General features: G+C 43.7%; 1 protein-coding gene across 5 annotated transcripts in view; it reads left to right on the top strand.

Moving 5' to 3' along the window:
- LOC144988961 (NLR family CARD domain-containing protein 3-like) overlaps positions 1 to 27358 on the top strand; it is a 204062-nt gene that overhangs the window by 40275 nt on the left and 136429 nt on the right. For 4 of the 5 annotated variants that reach the window (XM_078940396.1, XM_078940400.1, XM_078940395.1 and 1 more), the window contains 6 exons: positions 124 to 237; positions 406 to 484; positions 646 to 844; positions 968 to 2771; positions 2867 to 3040; positions 11236 to 11412. In XM_078940396.1, the coding sequence (XP_078796522.1) occupies positions 124 to 237; positions 406 to 484; positions 646 to 844; positions 968 to 2771; positions 2867 to 3040; positions 11236 to 11412 (2547 nt within the window). The remainder of the gene's footprint in view (positions 1 to 123; positions 238 to 405; positions 485 to 645; positions 845 to 967; positions 2772 to 2866; positions 3041 to 11235; positions 11413 to 27358) is intronic. The other variant, XM_078940408.1, reaches the window with a different exon arrangement.

The following is a 27358-nucleotide window of genomic DNA, read 5'->3' as shown; positions in this document are numbered from 1 at the left end:
CTTCACCAACTCTCTTGCTCCACCTCTGTTCATTTTATATTTTCTATTTTTGGTCAGTGTATGTTCATCAAACACCATCATGACAGAAACTCACTTCTAACTAAACAAATGTTTTTCTATCAGGATCCATCAGAGACTCAGAACTGGACCTGGGTCTGAACCCAGCTGTGTTTCCTTCAGGAGTGACCGGTCAAAGGCTCAAATTATTGACTTTAAATCATCTTCTGGTGAAGAGAGGTGAGCTGTATGTAAATGTTCTTTCTCACAGACATTTCTATCTCCATGTGTGCAGCAGTGACTGTTGGAGCTTCTCCTCAAACACAGAATAGATCTAGTAGATTCTACTGAGTGTCTGCAGGACACCAGTGGGTCCAGTAGGATCTGATTGTTGCTGATTGTCCACAGACTGGACCAGCAGAGCTCAGAGACTCCCAGTGGTCCATCTGTCCAGCAGCATCCAACACAGCTGGACTCCATCTTTCTGGTCTGTACATGAACAACAACTACTTTCCCATCATTCTGTCCACAGTCGTCTCCATGCTGCACTTTGGACACCAGTGGACTGTCAGTGTGTCCAACATGGAGCTGATGTTTGGCTCCATGACTTCACTCTGATTGGCTCATTCATCTGGAATTCTGTTGCAGCTGCTGGAGGACAACATTGTCACTTTTGTCAAGAAGGAGCTGAAGAAGATCCAGAAGCTTCTGAGTCACAGGGAGGATGAGGAGGAGCTGGAGGATGAAGATGAAGAGCAGAGTAGCAGCAGAGAGTCACTGATGAAGATCACAGTGAACTTCCTGAGGAGAATGAAGCAGGAGGAGCTGGCTGATGGACTGCAGAGCAGTAAGAGGATTTCTCTGAAGGTTTCAGATTTCCTGATGTCTGAACACATGGAACCACAGGGATTCAAACCCTCATCATTCAGGGCTGCAGAGAGTTGATTTACTGTTTGTTGTCTTCATTCAGGATCTGCTGCTGCAGTTTGTCGACATGAAGTCCAATCTGGTCTGAAGAAGAAGTTCCAGTGTGTGTTTGAGGGGATGGCTAAAGCAGGAAGCCCAACCCTTCTGAATGAGATCTACACAGAGCTCTTCATCACAGAGGGAGGAAGAGGAGAGCTGAATGAAGAACATGAGGTCAGACAGATTGAAGCAGCATCCAGGAAAGCAGACAGAGCAGAAACAAGCATCAGGCAAGAAGAGCTCTTCCAACTCCCAGCTGGAAGACCAGAACCAATCAGAACCGTGATGACTAAGGGAGTGGCTGGCATCGGGAAAACAGTCTTAACACAGAAGTTCACTCTGGACTGGGCTGAAGGCAAAGCCCACCAGAACCTCCACTTCACATTTCCATTCACTTTCAGAGAGCTGAATGTGCTGAAAGAGGAGAAGTTCAGCTTGGTGGAACTTGTTCATCACTTCTTCCCTGAAACCAAACAAGCAGGAATCTGCAGCTTTGAAGACTTCCAGGTCCTCTTCATCTTTGATGGTCTGGATGAGAGTCGATTTCCTCTGGACTTCCACAAGACTCGGATCCTAAATGACCCTAGGAAGTCCACCTCAGTGGCAGATCTGCTGACAAACCTCATCAGGGGGAATCTGCTTCCCTCTGCTCTCCTCTGGATAACCACACGACCTGCAGCAGCCAATCAGATCCCTGCTGAGTGTGTTGACATGGTGACAGAGGTCAGAGGGTTCAATGATCCACAGAAGGAGGAGTACTTCAGGAAGAGGTTCAGAGATGAAGAGCAGGCCAGCAGGATCATCTCCCACATCCAGAGATCCAGAAGCCTCCACATCATGTGCCACATCCCAGTCTTCTGCTGGATCACTGCTACAGTTCTGGAGGATCTGCTGAAGAGCAGAGGAAGAGGAGAGCTGCCCAAGAGCCTGACTGACATGTACATCCACTTCCTGGTGGTTCAGGCCAAAGTCCAGAAGGTCAAGTATGATGGAGGAGCTGAGACAGATCCTCACTGGAGTCCAGAGAGCAGGAGGATGATGGAGTCTCTGGGAAAACTGGCTTTTGAGCAGCTGCAGAAAGGAAACCTGATCTTCTATGAATCCGACCTGACAGAGTGTGGCATCGATATCAGAGCAGCCTCAGTGTACTCAGGAGTGTTCACACAGGTCTTTAGAGAGGAGAGAGGCCTGTACCGGGACAAGGTCTTCTGCTTCATCCATCTGAGTGTTCAGGAGTTTCTGGCTGCTCTTCATGTCCACCTGACCTTCATCACCTCTGGACTAAATCTCATGGAGGAAGAACAACAGAAAAAATCTTGGTTTTCTTTTTCTTTTCTTCAAATCAGTCCAGTCCAGTTGTACCAGAGTGCTGTGGAGAAGGCCTTACAGAGTCCAAACGGACACCTAGACTTGTTCCTCCGCTTCCTCCTGGGTCTTTCACTGCAGACCAATCAGAGTCTCCTACGAGGTCTGCTGACTCAGACAGGAAGTAGCTCACAGACCAATCAGAAAACAGTCCAGTTCATCAAGAAGAAGATCAGTGAGGATCTGTCTGCAGAGAGAAGCATCAACCTGTTCCACTGTCTGAATGAACTGAATGATTCTTCTCTAGTGGAGGAGATCCAACAGTTCCTGAGGTCAGGACGTCTCTCCACGTATAAACTGTCTCCTGCTCAGTGGTCTGCTCTGGTCTTCATCTTACTGTCATCAGAAGAAGATCTGGAAGAGTTTGACCTGAAGAAATACTCTGCTTCAGAGGAGGCTCTTCTGAGGCTGCTGCCAGTGATCAAAGCCTCCAACAAAGCTCTGTAAGAACTCTCATGAAAATCACCTTCAGTCAACAAATGAATCTGAATGGAAACATGAAAGATTCAATAACTGCTGTCTGTCTTTGTTTCTTCAGACTGAGAGACTGTAATCTGTCAGAGAGAAGCTGTGCAGCTCTGTCCTCAGTTCTCAGCTCTCAGTCCTCCAGACTCAGAGTTCTGGACCTGAGTTACAACAACCTGCAGGATTCAGGAGTGAAGCTGCTGTCTGCTGGACTGGAGAGTCCAGACTGTAAACTGGAGACTCTCAGGTCAGGTTACATTTAAATATTGATTCTCTGCAACAAGTTCTGTCTGGTTTTTCTCTGTTTCAGGAGAAAGTGTCAGATAGTCGTCAGTGCACAGGTAACAGCAGAGTAGAGGGCCCGTCGGACCCAATGCAAATGCAGCCCTCTACTCTGCCCTCAAATCTCGTGGGAGCGGGCGGCAAAGAAACTCCCCGCGGGATCAGTGTTGCCAGAGTGGGCGGTTTTCTCATGACTATATAATAGCGGACTACGTTAGGCTGTGCGGCTGTTGGAGTTTTATGTACTGAAGCTTTGTGAACGCACCAGGCATAGACGCTTAATGGCCTCTGTCCTCCAACCTGTTGTTGGGGGTGTGCAACGCCCAGCCCCGTCTCTTAGAAATTGTGTTCTTTAAGGAAGGGTTAATGGTCTTTGAAGTGTGCGTTATTACTTTTAAACGCACGCCTTGGAAGCCTGAAGTGGAGGACGGTTGCTTCCGCAAAGTGCGTTAAAAAGTAATAACGCATACTTCGAAGGTCATTAACCCGTTTATACCATGGTCCCTTACAAAAGCAATAAATACTAACCTGTTTTTAGTCCTCAATTCTTGTTTTTTTCTGATTTGGATCGCTTTCCTCACAAAAAGCTGACTATTAGTTACGTGATGCGGCGCAACAACTAGTCCGCGTCACGCCACACCACCGCTGCAGTCAAGATTCGGCAATATATTTATGCTGATCGTCCCGATGGGTTGAATAAAGCATCAGTTCAGAGAGAAAGTTCACTTCTTTCTGCGTGTTTTTGTCCAAGAAAGAAGCTGGTGCAGTGATACAAAACATTTAAGCTAGGTGACCGGAACTCCTTTTTTCACGGTGCGGTTATCAGGTTTCAATGCACACCCAGCAGCCAATCAGAATCGAGTATTTACCCGGACCATGGTACAAAGCTTGATACCGCGGTCGTGTGTCGGAGGAGCTACCAGGTAAAGTTCTGGTCTAATCGTCACATGGAGTGGTGTGTTTATCAATGCATGGTAGACACTGAGAATATGGAGAGATCAGGTTTATTGTTTTGAAGAGTTATACTTGGTAATCATGTTTGAGATCATAAAATCATCCCAGAGAGTCTCTGCTTCAACTCCTGCAGTGAAAGCTGTGTCTGAATCTGACACCGTGTTTCCATCTGACAGAGTTTGAAGCCAAAGCCCCTCCCCCGCCTCTCTACCTGTTCACCTGTTCACATCCTCTGCAGCTGAGAGTTGTTTTCCCCGCGCTCCTCAGTCTGTTCTACACAAAGAGCGCAAAATACGGTCATCATAGGTTGACACGATAGTCGGGGCGCTCTAGCGCAGCAGAAGGTTGAAAGAGCTGTGACTCTATCTGGCAACACTGCGCGGGATAAGGAAGGAGCAGGTTGCCTGGCATGACATGATGTCAATGGATGAAGCAGAAAAGAACCTCAAACGAGGTTAATCGTGAGACACGCATGGTGTTCAGATCTGCGTGCTGATGCCCCGCTGAGGCGCAAAAAAGCAAAGACTGGAAAAGGCTGAAGCTAAGAAAAAGTATTTTTCCTTCAGGAAAAAATTTATTCATAGATTTTCAGCTCTGTTGAATCATTACAATGTTTTTTTTTCCTCCATAAATTCAAATGACTTTGACCTGCATCTTTACCAGCTGGTTCAGCGCTTCAGGCCGTCTGTCTGCGTGCGGACTCACGCACACACGGGAGGATCATTAAAGACTGTCACATTTTACAGCAAGAAGCAGAATCCCATCCCTCTGAGCTGTCACTCAAAAGTCATCAAGTCTACGCGTCAGTGAGCTGCTGCTGAATGGAGAGACATGAAAAAAGGTGGAAAGAGCAAACATGAAGAAGAGTTTTCTTCTCTTTCACCGTTTCAGAGCAAAGCTGCAGGCTGACCTTCAAACTCTCCGTAAATCTAAACCGAAGGCAGAACCTCCTCCAAAACCATCAGAACCAGAAAAGCTAAACATCACTCTATCAGAACCATCCCGGGGCCGAGGAGAACCCACTTTCCCTAAGAACATCTGGGAACGTGTGACCTTCAGTGAACAACATATTAGTGAAAATAGATTTAATTAAAGCCGCAAGCGGCGTTGTATGGCCCACAGACGCAACCCGCCTTCCACGCTCAACTCTACGCACCACCGTCCTCCTCGCCTTTAAAAATAAAGGCTAGTCAAAATTGCATTCACTAATTCTGCTAACTATGCTAGCTATGCTAATGTGGCTAAAAGTGCTAGCATTGAGATCAGCATCATAAATTGACTCAGAAAAACACATTTTTAAAAATTCTAAATATGCTAACTATGCTAACTATGCTAATGTAGCTAAAAGTGCTAGCATAGCGATCAGCATCATCAACTGACAAAGAAAATTACATTATCTAAAATGCTAATTATGCTAACTATGCTACCTATGCTAATGTGGCTAAAAGTGCTAGCATTGCGATCAGCATCATCAACTGACTTAGAAAAACACATTCATCCATTGGTGAGAGCTACATGTCATAAGTTGATAAAAAAATCCCCATTTTTTCAAAATGGCCGCTTTTCTGTTGATTTTATCTCCATAGCAACCATATTGTGTTTTGATTGCCTTTTGATGACGAACAGATCGATGTTAGTTTCAGACGAATCGGCAAAAGTAAACTTTTTGTTGTCCTTAGCAACAGTAGTGTCATGCTAACCACGCCCACATTCCTTATATGTCCATATCCATAGTTTTTGTTGTGTTCAGTTCCTGCTATGCATGCATTCAATTTTCACTATATTCCAATGAAAACCATGGGAGTTACAACAGTGCGCGACTTTGCGAGCTCGCCACGCGGACGCCGTTCAAAATCTACAACTTCTAATTGCAACATTTTTTTTACAGTAGCTTGCCGTTGATGCCCAAAAAGTTTCGAGACGATCGCGGAAAATTCCAACGACACGCTTACGATTGAATCCAGGGGTAAAGGCGTTTTTTATAAAAAATTCAAGATGGCAGCCTTTTCCCGAGGTCAAAGGTGGACGAAACTCCAGAGGTAGTTGTGGACTTGCTCTAGCAACATGTGAGTCAAATTTCGTGAAAATCGCTCGAAAAAAAGTTCATTTTCCATATTGTGTAAAAACGCGAAAAACGCAAAATGGCAGATTTTGGCACAAAATGGCCGCCAAACCGTAGGTCGTGTCACCATCCCGTAATGATTTCAAAACGTCCTTTGGATATCGCGGACAAGAGTACCGTATTTTCCGGACTATAAGTCGCCCTTTTTTTCATAGTTTGGCAAGGGGTGCGACTTATACTCCGCAGCGACTTATATTAGAAATAAATTAAAATAAATACATTGTTAACCCTCCTGTTATGTTCATTTGCGAGGAACAGAGATGATGTTCCTGGGACAATTTGATGTATGAGGTATGTTAAGTGTTAAGAGGATGTTAAGTGACTCAGAGAATCAGCAAACCTTTTTTACAGTAAGATCTTGAAGGCTAACAACATAATATTCTATTTTCCAATGATTTCATAGATTCAGAAATGCAATAAAAGTGACAACTGTTCCTACAAATACAGGATGAAAACAGAGTATTAGTTGGCCAATGATGCTTCATGAAAAGAATAAATAAATAAGTTTGAGAAAAAATTACTGTGAAATTATTAGATAAACAGTCTGCTATGATTGTGTCATATAAGGTTGTGAAAGTTAAAATGCGACTTATAGTCCAGTGCGACTTATCTGTGTTTTTTTCTACTTTATAATGCATTTTTGGGCAGGTGCGACTTATACTCCGGTGCGACTTATAGTCCGGAAAATACGGTATATTGGTTTCGTTAGTCGATTCTCAAAAGAAAGGTTCCGAATTTTTTTGTTTTTGTAGAGTCGGCACATTTTTTTGCGACGGTTTTTTGCTTACCACGCCCACATTCCTTTATCGATCTTGTCGTGCATAGCATCGTTTTTTTCAGCGCGGGCCAAGGAATCGCATATTTGCTCTTCACGACATTCCAATGAAAAATGTGCGAGCTAGCCAAGATGGCAACGGTTGCTAGCTCGCCACACGCACGCCGTTCAAAATCTACAACTTCTAATTCCAACATTTTGTCCACAGTAGCTGGCCGTTGGTGCCCGAAAAGTTACGAGACGATTGATGAAAATTCCAACGACGAGTTTTCGTTTGTATCTGGTGCTAAAGGTGCTTTTTTGAGAAAATTCCAGATGGCGGCCTTTTCCCAAGGTCAAAGGTCAACGACACTTCTGGGGTGTTTGTAGACTGGAGCTGGCAGCAAGTGTGTGCAATTGCGTGAAAATCGTTCAAACAAAAGTGTCTTTTCCCCATATTGTGGGAAAACACGAAAATCGCCAATTCTCAGAGTTCGCCACAAAATGGCCGCCAAGCCGTAGGTCGTGCGGCCGTCCCATAATGATTTCAAAACATCTTTGGGATATCCCCGACACGTGTGTCTTGGTTTCGGGGCTGTATTTTGAAGTACATTTTGTTCGGCCCCATACGCGATTTTCGGCCCATTCATTTTTTTGACGGGATCGCTGGCCGTGATGTCATCGTCTTCGGGGGGGTGACGTTGACTCTGTGGAAAATTCATTTGCAATTTATCCCAGGTGTGTGCACGTTTTGGTGACTTTTCGAGCATGCGGCGGGGGTCAAATTCTCGCTGAAAGGCGGCGAAGTCGTCGTTCCAACTGCGAAAACAATATGGTCCTTGCAGTCAGTGACTGCTGCTGCGGGCCATAATAATTAAGTTGCACATTACACAAAAGAGGAATGCATGAAAAGATGAGGCTGGAGGAGGGGCATGAATCTCTGTAATAATATCAATGCAAAGACGTGGATTTTTCCTGCGGGACGGGAGACGACACAAAATCAATGCATCTCTATTACTGTGCGGGAATAAATTCTCAGAGTTTTGATGGTACGAGCGGGAGTGTAACGCAGACATTGTAGGAGCGGGGAGGAATGGTCAGAAATTCGGCTTGCACGAGCGGGAGCGGGATGAAGAAAATAGTCCCGTGCGGGGCTCTACAGCAGAGGACTGTTGCATAGAAGTTAAGAGAAAACAACATTCAGCTTAAGTTAAAAATCCTGTTTTTTACGTATCTGATGGTTACAAATGTTATTGTGGTTTTTCCAAACCAGACTAAACAGCAGAACCTAGGTCCATCCAGGTGTGTTGAAAAAGTTCTTCCCTGGAAACTTTTTTCCACTGGGTTTCTAGCATACGTGTAAATGTGCTTCCTGTGTCAACTACAGCTTCACCTTCACAGCCTCTGATGGAAACAGGAACAATTCAAAGGTTGGGACTTTATTTCTGTCAGATAAATGCATCTAGACATTTAAGAAAGACACAATTAGAAACAATAAACCACAACAAGAATCAAGTTTCTCATGCATGAGGGAGCAGAAGAACCAGTGTGACAGAAGTCAACCACCACGCTGCTCTTCTCTCTCCAAGGTTCTGTCTCTCCTCATGCTGCTTTTATTAAGAACACAAGAAGGAGGTAACAATTTCAAGACACAGAAAGAAGTTCATTGGGGGTGTCGTATAATGACCCAGTTGGTGCATTCTAACTTCAAACAGTCCTTCTCAGCTAAGGACAGTGTCGTAAAACCCCCTCAGTCTTGCTGGGATGAGAAGCAGATGAACAAACACACAAAGCTTTCTAAAAAGGTAAAAAAGGTCAATCTGAGTTAACATTTAAGCATAAACATTTAAACCAACACATTTATACAATGATAATAATAAAACAATTTCCTTCACAATTTCTAACAAGTCTTTGTTGCACAACAGTGACCCCTACTGCACCTTTTTGGAAAGGTTTCCTCTCAGATGTTTTCTTCATGGCTTTTTTCAGAATTGGAAACACTTTTTGTCAGTATTCTGAGGCCCCCATGCAATCCTTCTCAACCATGGCTCATATTGTAACAAGCTGTGCTGCTGTAGAGACAGTTCCTCTGAGACAACCAGACACTTTTGGGTTGATGTTATTGAGGATACGTCGCACAATTTCTTCTTCTGACATGTCTCTCTTCTTCTTCAAACATGAATCCCGAGAATCGTAAGCAAAGTCCCTTAGACACTGATCTAGTTTTTGAACTGTTGTTCTTCATTTTTTCTTCAACCTCATTCAATAATCTGATAGAAAAGCCGACATGACTGGATGTTTGAATGACGTCCAGTCGTGCTCCAGAGCTTTTGTGGCTTTCCACCAACTGAGCGCTGGTCCCTTTAGGACTGCAGACAGGACTCACAGCAACTCATGGTGGATAGAGGTAGAACATCTAGATCATTCTCACATTGTTCAATGAAGCTGAGAACATCAGATAAATCTGTAGAGGTCCCAAAGGTGGGAAAGTTCATCCTGACAGGCGCTTTAGGATAATACACTAAAAAAAAAGTATGTTGGATTTACGTAAAAAAAATATGTACATGGGTTGTGAGTAATAACGTTTTTTTTTTCAAATGTAACTTTTTTTTTAACATAACTTTATTATGTTTTTTTAAAAACATTTTTACTTTATAGGTTCTATTTATTTTACAGCCTTAACTTTGATAACTATTATAAAAGTGGATTACAAAGCTCTTCCCGAAGAAAACTATCAACATTTATAATAAATTTGATGTCTCGCACTTTCCTAAACAAAGTTGTTAGAGTAAATCAACTTACCCTGTACAAGTTACTCCGGCCAGCAGGTGCTTGCAGCTTCTCTAAAATGGCCGACTGCAAAGTTTCTCCTCCTGGAATGCTGCTTGACTGACGGGGTTTACCAATCCAAAATTAATGGGGAAAGGCCAAAACATAAGTATTTCATGTTTTGTCAACATGAGTTATATATAAATGTAACACTGTTAGAAATTCAGTGTGACCTTCAAGATTCTAACATGTTTGGAAGATAAACACAATTTGTTCACATTAAACAAACATGCTTTGTATATGTAAATTGAACAACTCCACTTTTCCCGTTTTTTCAGTGTACATGGAAAAAACAGCTTGAAACTTTCAGAACCAGCACCACTCCCATTGTGCAGAGAACCATAGCTGTTTCCACAGATGTCAGTCCAACTCCAACTGACAAGCATCATCTTTTTCTGGTCAGCCTGCTGCAGCTCCAGCATTAACCACTTCCTTTTCTAGTCTTTGTATGATGGCATTTAACATGTTTTCTAGTTTTTCTATACAAGCATGGACATCATCTCTGAAACTGTTTCTCTGTTCAGGGAGCTGCTCAGTGTTTCTCTGAAGTGTACTTCTCATTTAGTGAGTTGTTCTTTCAAGGTATCGACATCATGAGCTAAATCTTTAGGATCCCTTTGTGTGTTTGGATTCAACTCATTCACTTCAGGTTCAACATCTTCATCACCACCCCAGCAGATCCATCTTCATCATCACCATCACTCTGATCGATGGCTACAGGATTTCTCTCACCAACACAATAGTCTTTCATCATTCATTCATTCATTTTCTACCGTTTTATCCCATTCAGGGTGACGGGGTCCCGGCCACTTGTGGGCGAAGGCAGGGTACACCCTGGACTGTTCGCCAGTCTGTCGCAGGGCCACAATCACACACCCATTCACACTCTCACCTATGGACAATTTAGAGTTGCCAATTGACCTATGGAGCATGTTTTTGGACGGTGGGAAGAAGCCGTAGACCCTGGAGAGAACCCACGCATGGGGAGAACATGCAAACTCCACACAGAAAGGTCCCCCGTTGATGTAGTTTTTCATGTCCCCCAGCCAAACTTGAACGGGGGGCCTTCTTGCTGTGAGGCAAGAGCGCTAACCACTGCACCACCATGCAGACACAATAGTCTTCCTCATCTTTCTCATCATTCTCATTGAAATACGAAGAATTTAGCAAAAAAGGGATTTCACTGGCAGAGGTAACTCTTGGTGTGACAAATGCAGCATCATCAGCTAGTTTGGATTGACGCAGTAAGAGTTCATGTTGGATTACTGTGCCAAATGTTCTCCAGTTCATTTGATCTGTCAGAGAGAAATGTGGTTTTGATTTTCACCACTAAGAGGCACTAGTTGTAAAGCAGAGATGCAGATGACGTCATCATGCTGAGCAGTGAAAATGTCATCTGTCAGTCTGTCATCAGGGCGGGTCCCACCTGACTGAATGGACCAAGTTCCTGGACCTCCAGCTGCATCACTGCTCCTGAACACACTTTGCTGTCTCATTGCAGGTTGGGGAGATGCAGTTTGTCAGAGATCAGCTGTGAAGTTCTGGTCTCAGCTCTGAAGAAAAACCCGTCTAATCTGACAGAACTGGACCTGAGCTGGAACCAGAACCTGCAGGATTCAGGAGTTCTTCATCTGTGTGGTTTTCTGGAGAGTCCAGACTGCAGACTGCAGACTCTGAGGTCAGTAAAGAAGCTGAACTCCCTGAAGGATGAGAAGAACAGATCAGGTGAAGAACTTTCTGATGTTTCACTGGAAGATTTTCTGTCTACAGCCGTGTTTGAAACAAACTGAAGATGTTCTTCATCAATTGAATTGATTGTTCTGATGATTGATAGAAACTGATCTGTTTCAATCAGGATCTTGTAAATCAGGATCTCCAACCTATTTTAGAACACGGATCCATTTCATGTCAGAAAAATGTTCACAGATCGGCCTGTAGAAAGTTCAAGTTGGCGTCCAAATTAGTTTCAGCTTCCAGTTTTCAGAAAACCATTCAAAGGATTCTACATCAAATCTAGTTGAAGAAAATAGTTAGAACAGATCTTTAACTATTGAATCTAGAACAGACACTTCCTTTGAATGTCACTAGAACAACAAAAACACACAAAGTGTTGTTTGGTCAGAGCATCATTCAGTCACTGAAACCAGAAATGACAAATGCAGATTCATTTACCACTAGAAATGAAAAACTGTCACTAAAAAATGACTCCTTGATTTTAGAACTTTGGATTCAGAAAAAGTTTTCTGCAGACTAAAAAATGCTGAAACCTAAAAAGTTCAACTCAAAGACAACCAAAGGACATTTAGAATAGAGTTCAACACTTCATGAACACAATGAAAAGCTGCAAACAACTGATGGACATGAACCAAAAAGAAGTGTCACTGAAAGTTCACTGACTGAATGTTAGACGTTTCCATTCAACTAAACACACAACTGTGTTGAATCCAGCAGTGGAGGAAATCCAAGGAGATCTAAAGAAGTGTTTTCAGGATTATCCAAAGATGAAGTCCAAATCCACATAAAGAACAATTGTCTGTGTAGAGCATCCAGAATGGAAGTGAAAGAAGACTTTCATGTTGGACATACTGTCAAGATGGCTGCCAAGATGGCTGCCAATGCTTTTCTCAGCCTAAAGGCCTGATTCAATCCATCAAAAATCGCTAAAATATGATGACATCCATCAAAAGTCAAGATATTGGTATTTCTGCTTTATGTATCCACTTTATTCTACTTGATAATTTTGACAATTAGTAGTTATTGTATCCAGAAAGAAGAGAACTACCGTGCAGCGCATGTCATCCACTAATGGGACTCGGAGCAAGATGTCCAGTAATACTAAGTTAGCTGCTGAAATTGCAGAAATGAAGGAATCTCTGAACTTCTTGTCAAGGGACATCAGTGAAGTGGTAAAAAATCAGAAAACACTGACAGGTCTCATGGAAAAAGAGATCCAGGAGCTAAAGGCTATCATCAAACAAAAGGATCTAAGGATTGAAATCCTGGAGCAAAAGGTGGATGACTTGGAGCAGAATTCCAGAGCAGATGACCTTCTGCTCACAGGGCTAGAGACCAGACATCAAAGTTATGGCCGGGCTGCTGGCCCAAAAAGTGATCAAGAAGGTGAAGATGCACCATCTGAGGAGCAGCAGACCCTGGAGCAACAAGTGATCCACTATATTAGAAGTAAAGACATTCATCTGGATAGTCGACACATCTCAGCATGCCACACTCTGCCAAGTAAGGATGAAAAAAAAGAAGCCGACGATCATTATAAGATTTGTGAGCAGAAAGCACAAAGTGGAAATCCTAAAGGAGGCAAAGAAACTGAAGGGCACTGGAGTTTATTTAAATGAGCACTTGACCAAGAAAAACTCAGAAATTGCTTGGACATGTTGTATCCTGAAAAAGCAACATAAAATACAAGCCACCTGGACCAGGAATGGAAACGTGTTCATAAAACTGAATGGATCACCAGAGCAAGCTAAAGTGGTAGCAGTGAGACAAGTGAAAGACCTGGATCAGTACAAATGAAAAACTCTAAAGTTCTATTTTGTTTAGACTACTACTACTGACAGAATCAGACTGTGGACGATTCTGTAGAGAGCAGGACTTCATTTTTAGCACAAATGACTGACTCAGTGGTGAGTGAAAACACTTCTAAGTTTGATTATACAGAGCATGGACTTTATGATTTTGATAATGATGTGGATCCAGAGACTCATGTGTTTAATAAGTTCCAGGATACCTGCAGATATTACTGTGAGGAACAACTCAGTGAAGTTAAAACTGAGGGAACATTTTCTGTTATTCATTTCAATTGTAGAAGTCTACCAAGAAATTTTGATAAAATTAAATCTTTTTTGGACACATTTAAAGGAAAATTTAAAGTAATTGCTCTGTCAGAGACATGGATAATTAAAGGGAAAGAAAATAATTTGAAAGTTGAAGGTTATGATTTGTATTTCAATAGCAGAACAAATAGGATTGGAGGGGGAGTTGCCCTTTATATTGACAACGGTTTAAAATGGAAACCGGTAAAATGCATGACATCTACTATTGATGATTTAATGGAAAGTGTTGCTGTGGAAATAGAGTTACAAAAAAACAAAAATATGACTGTGGGATGTGTATATAGGAAACCAGGATCAAAAATTGAAACTTTTAAGGAAAATTTAGAAGATATGTTAAGTAATCTAAACCATCATAAACAATTAATAATTTGTGGAGACTTCAATATAGATCTGATAAAGCTAGATTCACATTTACAAACATCTGATTTTTTTGATTCATTATAAAGTAAAGGACTGTATCCTTTGATTACAAAGCCTAGCATAATAACAACAACTAGTGCAACTTTAATAGACAACATTTTTACCAATATTTTGGAAACTCAAAGAAATTGTGGGTTAGTAATTAATGACATAAGCGATCACTTGCCTGTATTTGCTATATTTGACTTCAGGTTGCAAAAAAAGTCAGCAGAAATCCACCAAATATACAAAAGAATAAGGAATGATGAAACTGTGAACGCTTTCAGAAATGATCTCATGAATCAAGACTGGAATGAAATTTATACAGATGATGTAAACGGTGCATATGAGGCTTTTCTGAAATGTTATTTAGATCTTTACAATAGACATTGTCCAGAAGTTCTAAGTAGACCTAAATCTAAAAATAAAAGAAAACCTTGGATAACAAAGGGCCTACAGAATGCTTGTAAAAAGAAAAACAAACTCTATAAGGACTTTTTAAACTTAAGAACAGCAGCAGCTGAAAAACGTTATAAGGTTTACAAAAACAAGTTAACAAATGTATTGAGACAAGCTGAAAAGAAATATTATCATAGGATTCTGTATGAAAATAAACATAACTTAAAGGCTACGTGGAATATTCTGAATACGGTCATAGGAAATAAGTCAGGATCAATAGAACTACCTCACTTCTTCCTTAAAGACAATGTGGTCATTAAAAAGCAAGAGGACATGGCAAATGAATTCAATTCATTTTTTGTAAATATAGGACCCAATTTAGCAGAAAATATTACATGCAATTTACAATCAAAAGATATTATTAAAAATAAAAATTGGATTTCCCAATCTATGTATTTATCTGATGTGACTGAAAATGACATTTTGACAACAGTATACAAACTAAAAAACAAGACCTCAAAGGACAGTGACGGGATTGACATGAAATTAATAAAAATGACCATAGATTGTGTCGTAAAACCACTACATCATATCTTTAATCTTTCACTTAAATTAGGAATTTTTCCTGAGCAGATGAAAATAGCTAAAGTTATTCCTTTTTTTAAAAATGGAGACAGACATACTTTTAATAATTACAGATTAATTACAGTATTTAGGGATGGGTACCAAGCCCCGGTATTGAAGGAGCCCCGGGACCACATTCTTCAAGGCCGCAGTATTGTTAAGATCTGACCTCCGCGGTTCTGCTATTGGTTCTGGAGAATTTTTTTCTGTCCCACAAATTATAAACGTTATCTGCCATATTTAACTCACCAAGTCAGTCAATTTCCCGTTAATTAATGATGATATCATTTTCACTATTCTTGCTGAAGAGGAGAGGTCCGTCTGGCTATTTGTGTGCACAGGGGGGTGGGGCTGTTGTTCAGACAGTACGCGGCATCCTAGTCCTTGACTATCATGTCGTGTAAACCCGCTGCTATGATGACCGTATTTAGCGCTCTCTGTGAGGAGAGCGGGAAAAAACGACTCAGCTGCAGAGGATGTGAACAGGTGAACAGGTAGAGAGGAAAAGCAGGTGGAGAGGCGGGGGAGGGGCTTTGGCTTCAGAGAGATGGAGACACGGGCATCAGGTTCAGATGCAGCTTTCACTGCAGGAGTTGAAGCAGAGACTTTCTCTGGGATGATTTTATGAACTCAAACATTTTTTTTAATGTGTTTTATATTTACATCATGACAGCAATATGTCAAAACATTGCTGTTTATTCAATTCAATTCCATTTTATTTGTATAGCCCAAAATCACAACAACAGTCGTCTCGATGGGCTTCGAAGTAAAACATGAACTCAAAAGGATCATGAATACAAAGAGTTCAATAGGAAAATACAAAAATGGACTAACAAACTGACTAAGTTATACTGGCATCCCTGCCCTTAGACCCCCCTTCGCGGTAAGGAAAAACTCCCCAAAAAAACGGATTCCGAAAAAACGAAGAAACCTCAGGGGTGCCCACATGAAGGAGGGATCCTCCCCCAGGACGGACAGGCGATTTACCAGAAATCTTAGAGAAGAATTAACTTATCTAAATCTACAACTACATATATAAAGTCCAGCAGACGAGCTTCATCCAGCCGTGGTTGGGGGGACAGTCAAAGGCGCGAGTCGAGCCAGAGACAGGAACCACAGCTAGGTGAAGGAGCGGGAGCAAAAGTGAGGTAGAAGGTCAGGAACTGGAGCACGGATGAGCCAACTGGAGTCTGGAAGCACTCCCACTCCCCAGGAGGGGAGAGGAAAAGAGGGACAATACATGAATCGCACTGTACCAAACAGAGGCATGGAGAACTAAATGATGAATAATGATCAAGAATAGAGGAGAGGAAGGGTAGAAGTAGAAAAGAAAAGAGGACAGAGCCCCAGTGCACCATAGTTACCCCAGCTTCAACTTCTAGCAGCCTTTTTAAAAGAAATAGTTATTAAGTTTAATTTAAACAAATTAACATTAAGTTAAATAATCTCTGAATACTAACTAGTCTGACAATAAGCCTGTCCAAAGAGGAATGTTTTCAGTCTAACTTTAAATGTAGAAACTGAGTCGGCCTCTCTTACATGAGCTGGGAGTTTATTCCATAAAACAGGGGCTTGGTGGCTAAACGCTCTACCTCCAACTGTACTTTTACTAATTCTAAGAACCACAAGCAGTCCTGCATTTTGCGAGCTAAGTGTTCTTCTTGGATGGTAAGGGACAATGAGGTCCTTAATATAGGACGGGGCCAGTCCATGTAAGGCCTTATAGGTTAACAGGAGGATCTTGAACTTGATTCTGGAATCAACTGGGAGCCAATGGAGCGAAACTAACACAGGAGTGATGTGATCTCTTCTGCTGGTTCCAGCTAATAATCTAGCTGCTGCGTTCTGAACAAGCTGGAGACTTCTTAAGGAACTCTTAGGACACGCTGCTAACAAGGAGTTAGAGTAATCCAGCCTCGACGTAACAAATACATGGATGAGTTTTTCAGCATCACTCTTAGAAAGTAGATTTCTGATCTTAGCAATGTTCCGCAGGTGAAAAAATGCAGTTCTACACGCCTGAGATATGTGAGCCTTAAATGATAAATCCTGGTCAAGTAAAACCCCAAGGTTTCTAACTGTGGAATTGGGGGCTATACTTACACCATCCAGGGAGACTATCTGAGCAGACAGAGCATCTCTGAGGTTTTTAGGACCAAGTATAATGACCTCAGTTTTTTCTGGGTTCAAGAGGAGGTAATTAATTGTCATCCAGGTCTTGATGTCACTGATGCAGGCGTTCAGTTTCTCTATCTGGTCATTCTGGTCAGGTTTCATGGATAAATACAACTGCGTATCGTCGGCATAACAATGAAAATTAATGCTGTGTTTCCTGATTATGTTTCCTAGGGGTAACATATAAAGCGTAAACAGGATCGGTCCCAAGACTGAGCCCTGTGGGACTCCGTAGTTAACTCGAGTGCACTGAGAGGAATGGCCATTTACATTAACGAACTGATACCTATCGGACAGATAGGATTTAAACCACTGGAGAGCAGATCCTCTGATCCCTATGTCCTGCTCTAGTCTATGGAGTAAAATACTGTGGTCGATAGTGTCAAAGGCTGCACTGAGGTCCAACAGGACAAGAATAGAAAGTAGTCCCTTTTCTGAGGCCAATAACAAGTCATTAGAGACTCTAACTAGAGCAGTTTCCGTACTGTGGTGAGGTCTAAACCCCGACTGAAAGTCTTCAAAGTGGCTGTTGTCCTGTAGGTGGCAGTAAAGCTGCTTAACTACAACTTACTAGGATTTTAGAAATAAAGGGCAGGTTTCATATCGGTCTATAGTTGGCCAAGATGCTAGGATCCAAACTGGGCTTTTTCAGAAGAGGTTTAACAACTGCATATTTAAAAGATTGTGGCACGTAACCCGTTTCCAGAGAGCCATTTATCATTGTTAATATGGGATCATTGATTAGGGGAAAAGTTTCTTTAAAAAGTCTAGTGGGAATTGGGTCTAACAGACACGTTGAGGATTTGGAGGACGTAATAATTGATGTTATTTCCGCTTGATCCACAGCAGTGAAGCAGTCTAATGTTACAGAGGTTTCTATGGATGCCTCCATTTCTACCGCTTCAGCCTGTTCTGGGCTGATAGTAGGAATAACTTGATTTAACTTATGTCTAATATTTGAGATTTTACTATCGAAAAATGTAAGAAAATCACCAGAGCTGAGAGAAACAGGAACATGTGGTTCTACTGAGCTCTGACTGCGAGTTAATTTAGCAATAGTGCTAAAAAGAAATCTTGGATTGTTTCCATTCTCTGATATTAAGGTTGAATAGTACTGGCTTCTAGCTCTACGCAGAGCTTTTTTATAATTTAATAGGCTATGTTTCCAGATATCCAGAGACTGCTCTGAACCGGAGCGGCGCCATTCTCTTTCCAACTTACGGGTTTCTTGTTTAAGAGAACGAGTTTCAGCGTTAAACCACGGTGCTACTCGGTTTTGTCTGACGAACTTAGGTTTCAAGGGGGCAACAACATCAAGTGTACTCCTGAGGGCTTGTAAGGCATCATTAACAAAGTGGTCATTTATACTTGGACTGATGCTATGGGAGCTGGACTCAGAGTATTTTCTCAGAATATCACTAAGTATTTGCTGAACTGTGTGTTTAAACTTAGACACAGAACAGTCAGTTAAGGTTCTTCTAAGCTGTTTCTTACTCACTGGGGCAGAAGGATGTTCCAGTGTAAACTGGAAGGTAATCATAAAGTGATCAGAAATGATGGGGTTAAGAGGAAGGACACTCAGCTGGCTGATCTCTATACCATGGGTTAGAACAAGGTCCAGGGTGTGCTTATGACAGTGAGTGGGTTCATTCACACTTTGGGTGAAACCAACATCATCTAATAAAGCTGCAAAAGCCTTTCCTAGACAGTCACTGGGGTCATCAACATGAATATTAAAATCCCCTAATATTATAATTTGATCAGAATCTAAGACAATAGTCGATAGGAAGTCGGAAAACTCAGTTAAAAATTCTGAATATGGGCCGGGGGGGGGGGGGCGATAAATAATTATGAGTAAGTTTTCCTGTTAGGGTGACTTAAAGACAATATGATGTTTTCAAATGAATTATAAGCATTTTTAATTTTAGGGCTGAGAAGTAAGCTAGACTGTGATATTACTGCCAAACCACCTCCTTTCCCTGAAATCCTGGATTTCTGATAGTTAGCATAAGTGGGGGGGGTTGCTTCATTCAATCTAACATAGTCATCCTGATGGAGCCAGGTTTCTGTTAAGGCTAAAAGACTAAGGTTGTTATCAATGATTAACTCATTGACTAAGAGGGACTTGGAGGAAATGGATGGAATGTTTAATAAACCGCATTTAATTACATCATAATTCTGCTTGTGAGAACTGCTGTCTGTCACTTTAAGGTTTCTAAGACGCGCTCCTTTCATTTGTCTTTCAGCACATAAGCTAACGCTTGAACCTGCTTGACTTTCCCTGCATGGGTTTTGCACCGGCACTAACCCTAAGGGAGGCTCAGAGGAGCGTTTTCCACTGCTGCTCTGCGCCCGGGTCTCGTCTCTGGATTGTCAGGTTAACAGACTAAGGCTAGCAGAAATGTTTCTAGAAAGAAGAGCGGCACCGTCCCGAGTAGGATGGACGCCGTCTCTCCGCATGAGACCGGGCTTCCCCCAAAACGCGCTCCAGTTATCCACAAAACCAACGCCGTTTTCTGGGCACCATCTAGAAAGCCAGCGGTTAAATGATGAAAAGCGGCTGTACATTTCATCACTGACTAAGTTCGGCAGGGGACCAGAGAAAATTACAGTGTCGGACATCGTCTTAGCCAGTTTACACACCGAAGTTACGTTTAACTTAACCACCTCTGACTGTCTCCGTCGGGCATCATTACCGCCTGCGTGAATCACGACTCGACGGAACGTGGACTTACTCTGAGCTAACATCCTAAGGTTCCCCTCGATGTCACCAACTCTGGCCCCCAGATAACACCTGACTGTAGCTGCTGGGAGCTACACGTTTCTAACTTCAGAAGAGCCTATAACCAGAGTTGAGTGTTCAGCGGGTGTGTCGCTGAGGGGGAAGAACCTATTACTAACGTGGAGTCTCGGGTGCTCTAAGTCTTTGCGTTTAGCACTATGTTTCCTCCCAACCGGTACAAACCCCTGACTGTCTCCCGGCTGTGGGGAGGACGCTGGGGTGCTAACTAAGTTAGCCCTGGCAGCGCGGCCCGCGCTACGAGTAACGACCTGGCTAGCCGGTTTAGCTTCCACTGTGCGGAGCCGCGCTTCTAACTGCTCCAGCCTGGCCTCCAAGTCTAACACAAGACTACACTTAACACACCTATCGCTATCTCCACTAAAGGAGGCAGGGTCATCACTAAACATATGGCACATGGGGCAGGAGAGAGGAGGAGAGGCGGAAGGAGTGGTGGCCATGCTAGGTTCTAAGCTAAGGCTAGCGGTGTTTAGGTAAAGAGAAGTGGTTTATTTAGCAAAATGAGAAACTGAACAGCAAGTGGTTTAACAGTGGTGAACTCGCTAATAAAAGGTACTAGATGTGAATATTAACCCAGATAACCCTTAGAGTAAGCAATAGTAGGCTAATGCCAAACAAGAGGACAGCAGTCACACGACTAGTACTGGGAATAGCTCACCCGGAAATGACGTCACTGCCGGTCCACACCGTTCTGTTTATTTTCTTTAAATAACTTCTTTTTTCATGTATTTTACTTTTCTAGTTGGAAAAATGTATAAAGTAAAATGTTTAAAAAAAAACATTGTTGCATAATGAGGAAATAAACACTTTGTGTTAGGCCTGCACAATATACCACAAATGTATCGTTATTGAATATCCAGCTCTGCAATACGCAGAGCGCAAAGACGGCGAAAATCGCAATAAATCGTAAACCTTAAATGTGTTAAAACAATCTGCAGCTTAAAGCTTTTAACGAATCAAATAAATCCCTTTATGCAATTGACCAATCAGATGGAGGCCTATTGTGTTGGATGTTTGTCACCAATGTCGACGAGGGTCATTTGGAGTAAAATGTTTAAACTGTTGTAATGAAATGGGAATGGTGTTTTTGGTTATTTTACTGTTTGTTTATACACCACAAATTACCGCAAATCTGCAGACTGCAGACTCTGAGGTCAGACTCCATGTTTCAGTTGTGTTCAGATCAATATGATGACAAAGTTGTGTTGACCCACAGTGAGCAGAAAATTTCCAGATTCTGATCTGCAGCAGCATCTTCCTGCAGCTGCTTGTACTCTTCAAAGATCTGCAGAAGAACTTCTTCTTTTCTTCCTGCAGCTGCTTGTTCTCTTCAAAGATCTGCGGAAGAACTTCTTCTTTTCTTCCTGCAGCTGCTTGTTCTCTTCAAAGATCTGCGGAAGAACTTCTTCTTTTCTTCCTGCAGCTGCTTGTTCTCTTCAAAGATCTGCGGAAGAACTTCTTCTTTTCTTCCTGCAGCTGCTTGTTTCAAAGCTGTCTGCTGACATTTGTGCTCCTCAAAGTTCTGCTTGCGGCCATCAGCTCTTCTTTGTGTCTTTGCTCCAACAGACTCCTTTCAAGGTCAAAGTCAAAGTCAAAGTCAGCTTTATTGTCAAATATGCTGCATCCATAAAGACATACAGCACAGATGAAATTGCTTTCCTCTCACCCCACAGTGCAAGCAGCATATAAGTTTGCAGACGACACCACAGTAGTGGGGCTCATCTCTGGGAATGATGAGTCTGCTTACCGGGACGAGGTGGAGCGGCTCTGTGTCTGGTGTGAAAAAAACAATCTAATCCTCAACACAACAAAGACCAAGGAACTGGTGGTGGACTACAGGAGGAACAAAACAGACATTCAGCCACTGTCTATTGGTGGGGATTGTGTGGAGAGGGTGGCTGCTTTCAAGCTCCTGGGCGTCACCATTGAGCAGGACCTGACCTGGAGCGCCAACACCACTGCTCTGGTGAAGAAGGCCCAGCAGAGACTGTATTTTCTCAGGCTTTTAAAGAAAAACAAACTGAGGGAGAAACTGCTAGTGTCCTTCAATAGAGAGCATTTTAACATACTGTGTCTGTGCCTGGTTTGCCAGTTGCACAGCTGCGGCTAAGACAGCTCTCCAGAGAGTCGCCACGAGAGCCCAGAGGATCATTGGCTGCCCTCTCCCATCCCTGGAGGAACTGTACAGTTCCCGCTGCCTAAAAAAGGCTCAAAACATTCTGCTGGATCCATCACACCCCGGACATTCCCAGTTTGAACTGCTGCCTTGAGGCAGAAGATACAGAACAATTAAAACGAGGACCAACAGATTAAAAAACAGCTTCTATCCGAGAGCCATCGTGGCTTTAAACGCTGCTAAATAAAGTTTATTTATTAGGGAAGTGTGCAATAACCGGAGAAGGTGTAACCTCCTTTTTATATTTTGTTGTATATTTTTTAACATATCTTTCTTATATTGTCGTATTTCGCAGTTTTTAGCTTTTTATTCTTACTGACTTTTTATTCCACCGGAAAAATTGCACTGTAATTTCGTTGTACATGTACAATGACAATAAAGATATTTCTATTTCTATTTCTAAAATAATAAATAAACGACTTAAAAAATAGATAAAAAGACAGAAATAATGAGAAGAATAACAGTAATCTAAACAGTGCAGAGAGCAATGAGGTGATTAAAGTGTCAGTTTAAAGTGACAACAGTGCTGAGTAGTAGTGGATGTGTTAGTGATGGCAGTCTTTGGTGAAGGTGGTGTTCTAAACTGTTGTGAAAGTTTTCAGTGTGGGCTTGTAGGACGGAGTGGAGGGGCCAGAGGGGGGAGGGCAGGGAGGGAGTTGAGTGTCCTTATTGCCTGATGGAGGAAACTGTCCTTGAGTCTGCTGGTTCTGGCCTGGAGACTTTGCAGCCTCCTCCCTGATGGCAGCAAGTTGAAGTGTCTCTGGGATGGGTGGGAGGAGTCCCCTGCAATCCTTATGGCTTTGCGGGTGAGGCGGGAGCGGTAAATGTCCGAGAGGCCAGTAAGAGGGACACCAACGATCTTCTCAGCTGTTCTCACAATGTGCTGCAGAGTCTTCCGGCAGGACGCGTTGCAGGCTCCGTACCACACGGTGATGCAGCTGGTCAGGATGCTCTCGATGGCCCCCCTGTAAAAGGTCTGCCTGATGGGGGGAGGAGCTCTGGCCCTCTTCAGTTTGCAGAGGAAGTACAGGCGTTGTTGGGCTTTCTTGGCCAGTGATGCAGTGTTGTGGTTCCAAGACAGGTCGTTGGAGATGTGCACCCCCAGGAACTTGGTGCAGCTCACCCTTTCCACAGCAGCACCATTGACGATCAGTGGAGCGTGCTGGGTGGGAGTTCTCCGGAAGTCCACAACCATCTCCTTTGTCTTCTCCACATTCAGGTGGAGATTATTGTCTTTGCACCACAGAGCCAGCCTGTTCACCTCCCTCCTGTAGGGGGTCTCGTCGTCGTTGTTGTTGATGAGACCCACCACTGTTGTGTCATCTGCAAACTTGATGAAGAGGTTGGAGCTTGATGTTGGGGTGCAGTCGTGAGTCAGCAGAGTGAAGAGGAGGGGGCTCAGCACACATCCTTGGGGGACCCCTGTGTTCCTTGTGATGGTGCTGGAGGTGTTGTTGCCGACACAGACTGCTGTGGTCTCCCTGTCAGAAAGTCCAGCAGCCAATTACACAGGGAGGTGTTGAGTCCTAGCTGGTCCAGCTTGTGGATGAGCTGCTGGGGGATGACTGTATTGAAGGCGGAGCTGAAGTCAATGAATAGCATTCTGACATGAGAGTCTTTTGTTTCCAGGTGAGTGAGGGCTGAGTGGACGGCTGTTGAGATGGCATCATCGGTCGAACGGTTTGACCGGTATGCAAACTGGTAGGGGTCCAGAGTGGGGGGGAGGGTAGACTTGATGTGCTGCATGACCAGCCGCTCAAAGCACTTCATGAGGATGGGGTGAGGGCGATCGGGCCGTAGTCATTGTAGCAGGAGGGAGAGGACTTCTTTGGGACCGGGATGATGGTGGTGGCTTTGAAGCATGAGGGGACAACAGCCTGGCTCAGTGAGAGGTTAAAGATGTCGGTGATGACATCTGTGAGCTCATCAGCACAGTTCCTCAGGACACAGCCAGGAATGTTGTCAGGTCCTGGGGCTCTCTGTGGCTTAATCCTTCTCAGTGAGCGCCTCACGCTGTCACGTGATAGCTGTCAAGTTTATTTGTAAACTGCGTGCTCCCACACTTGCAAAGGGACAGGACTGGACCAAGGATTTCACTCTTTCCAAGTCTTTTATTAGCAACAGTAGTAGTAGTAGTAGCAGGTGAAAAACCATTAAACAATCAAAACAGAAAAAATAAACAGTTAAGTATATTTAAATCAAACATAAGGTAAACCAGGTTAATAAATTAGGATGAAATCTAAACCAACAATTTGTAACCAAGAAAATTAAACCAACATCTCAGTTTAAATTGTAGAAACTTAAATACAATTTATCTCAACTTAAGTAGATTATTAAGATTAATTATCTTTTTCCAGGTTAACAAATATGTATAATTTCAAAACAAACATTTGTAGGACATTTTACAACATTTAATTATTTTTTCTTTCAACAATGTGGCATATTAAAGTCCAGCATTGAGCTTACCAGTAGCCCTTTATAGTCCAAGTCCCACTCACGCAGTGGTTTGAGTTTAGCATCCAAGTTCGTGGAAACTGCCGTCATCCAGCTCAGTTCTTACACTCGGCGCAGTGAAACGCCGTTTTAAGGGTTCCCAGCTTCTGCGCTGATTGCGTTCATTCAGTTCAGCTGGTAACGGCGCGCATGTGTTGTCCTCCGTGCTGAGCGCACGCAGGCTGCTGCGCGCTCATGTGAGGCGCTGCGCACTCCAGGTCACAGCGAGGCAACCACCTCCGCTGATCATCGTGACAATAGCATCAGCACCAGGTCACTGGGAGGAAGAGGAGTCTTCTGTGCCGGGATGCTGTTGTCTGCCTCGAAGCGGGCAAAGAAGGTGTTTAGCTGGTCTAGCAGAGGGGTTGAGTAGTCGCAGGCCTGTGGGGCGGGCTTGTAATCCGTGATGGTCTGGATGCCCCGCCACAGGTTCCTGGTGTCACCACTGTCACTGAAGCGTTCAGCCATCCTCCTGGAGTGCTCCCTCTTGGCCAGCCTGATGCCTCGTGACAGGTTGGCCCTGGCTGTTCTCAGACCAGCTTCATTCCCAGCTCTGAAGGCAGCGTTCTGTTCCCTCCAGAGTCTGTGGACGTCTCCTGTCAGCCATGGCTTTTGGTTGGCTCGAAGGGTGATGGTTTTGGTGACTGTGACATCGTCCATGCACCTCCTCATGTAGGATGTGACAGTCTCTGTGTACTCCTGGAGATCAGTGATGTCATTATAGGTGGCTGCTTGTTTGAATATACTCCAGTCAGTGGTGGCAAAGCAGTCCTGTAGAGCCTCAGTAGATCCCTCAGGCCACACCCGAACCACCTTTTTATCTGGTCTGATGGCTTTGACCTTTGGCCTGTATGCTGGCATTAGCATGACAGTGGTGTGGTCTGAGGCGCCCAGGTGGGGGGGCTTTGTAGGCTCCTTTGTGTGGAGTGTAAACATTGTCCAAGATGTTTTTACCTCTTGTGGGGAAGTTGATATGTCCATGGAGTTGTGGAAACACGCTCTTGGGGTTTGCATGGTTGAAGTCCCCGGCCAGGATGAGGAAGGCATCAGGGTGTGCTGTCTGCTGCTCACTGATGTGCTGGTGTAGTTCATACAGAGCCTCACTCCTGTTGGTGGAGGAGCTGGGAGGGATGTATGCTGCTACCAGCAGTATGGAGCTAAATTCTCTCGGCAGGTAGAATGGCCGGCATTTAATGATCATAAACTCAGCCAGGGGGGAGCAGTGTTGGTAGACCACTCTGACATTCCGGCACCAAGCATCGCTGATGTAAACACAGAGTCCTCCACCGCGGGTCTTACCCCCCTCGACGAGCATCCTGTCGGCCCGGAAGCATGCTAACCCGGCTAGCTGGATGGCACAGTCCGGGACGTTGTCCGTTAGCCACGTTTCCACAAAGACAAAGACGCAGCACTCACTCGCAGTCTTGGACGATGTGCGTAGCAGGCGGATATAGTCCAGTTTATTGTCCAGAGATCGTACATTGGCCAGCGTGATTGTTGGGATAGCTGGCCGGTGAGGACTAGCCGCTAGCCTAGCACGGATGCCTCCACGCTTCCCTCTCTTTTGCTTCCTCATGCAGCGCCTGTGGCTTCTCCTCTCTGTCTGGAGCAGACCGCAGTCACGTAGTACCGGTAAATTCCTTAGAAGATGGTCCGCAACAGTGGTTCCGCCGATGGCGAGCAGGACCTCACGGGTGTATGAGTCCATTCTTTTAAAAACAGTAAATCCTTGAGACCCAAAAAGATAAAGCCAAGAAACAGAACAAACAAACAAAAACACTGAAGGTAGGGCAGAGAGGAGCCGCTACGTGTGCACGCGCCACCAGTCAGTCGTGCACGCTCACATGCACTCTGAGTCCTGCTGCTGTGTTTCAGCAGATGCAGCTGAGAGTCCAGCGGCTGATGTTTGTGAGCAGACAGTGACAGAGTCCTGCTGCAGCTGGATGCTGCTCTGACAGACACATCCTCCACAAACATCCTCACCTTTTCATCCACAAACATCATCACATCATCCATCAAAGCTCCCAGCAGCTTCTGACTCTTCATTCAGAGCTGAAGTCATGCTTGATGAGGGATCAATGTCCAACATTTGCTGCTGACTCTTCCTCATCACTTCCTTCTTCTCTCTGCTTTGATCTGTTGGAGCTGAAAGTCTCTGCTTGAAGGGCTGCAGCAGAGAAGGACTGGAAGATCATCTCCTGAAAACTGGGAGGAGGACTTTCCAGCATCCTGCTGCTGAAATTCTCCCATGATTCAGTGCTGTTTGGAGAAGAGCTGAGCAGAAAGAGGAAGTGGACTTTTTCTGCTGTTGCTGCAGAAACATCAGTTGGTTTGGATGCAGCCACAGGCTGATGTTTGACTTTCACACATCTGGACTTCTTTCCTGAAGCACTGCATGTTGTCCTGAATGTTCCTGAATGTTCTTCTTGGTAAATGGCGTATACTTATATAGTGCCTTTCTTCCTACAAGAACAAAGCGCTTTACAGTCACAGACCCATTCACCCAGTCACACACACATTCAGACACTGGTGGCGGCTCTTCTCTACTTTTTTTTTCTTTTTTTTTTTTTTGTCCTGTCCAACAGCTGGGCAGACAGTTGAGAGCTGAGGGCCTCTTGTGTTGGACAGATTTTACTTTAACAAGAGGGGTTATTAATCTTCAGACAAACCAAAGGTATGTCTGAATAAACCCCTTTTGTAATTGAGG

Source organism: Oryzias latipes, chromosome 2 (assembly GCF_053564925.1).
Source record: "Oryzias latipes strain Hd-rR chromosome 2, Olatipes_Hd-rR_3.1".
NCBI lineage: Eukaryota > Metazoa > Chordata > Actinopteri > Beloniformes > Adrianichthyidae > Oryzias > Oryzias latipes.
The sequence above is the reverse complement of the archived record's forward strand: the minus strand, read 5'-3'. Positions and strand labels throughout refer to the sequence as shown.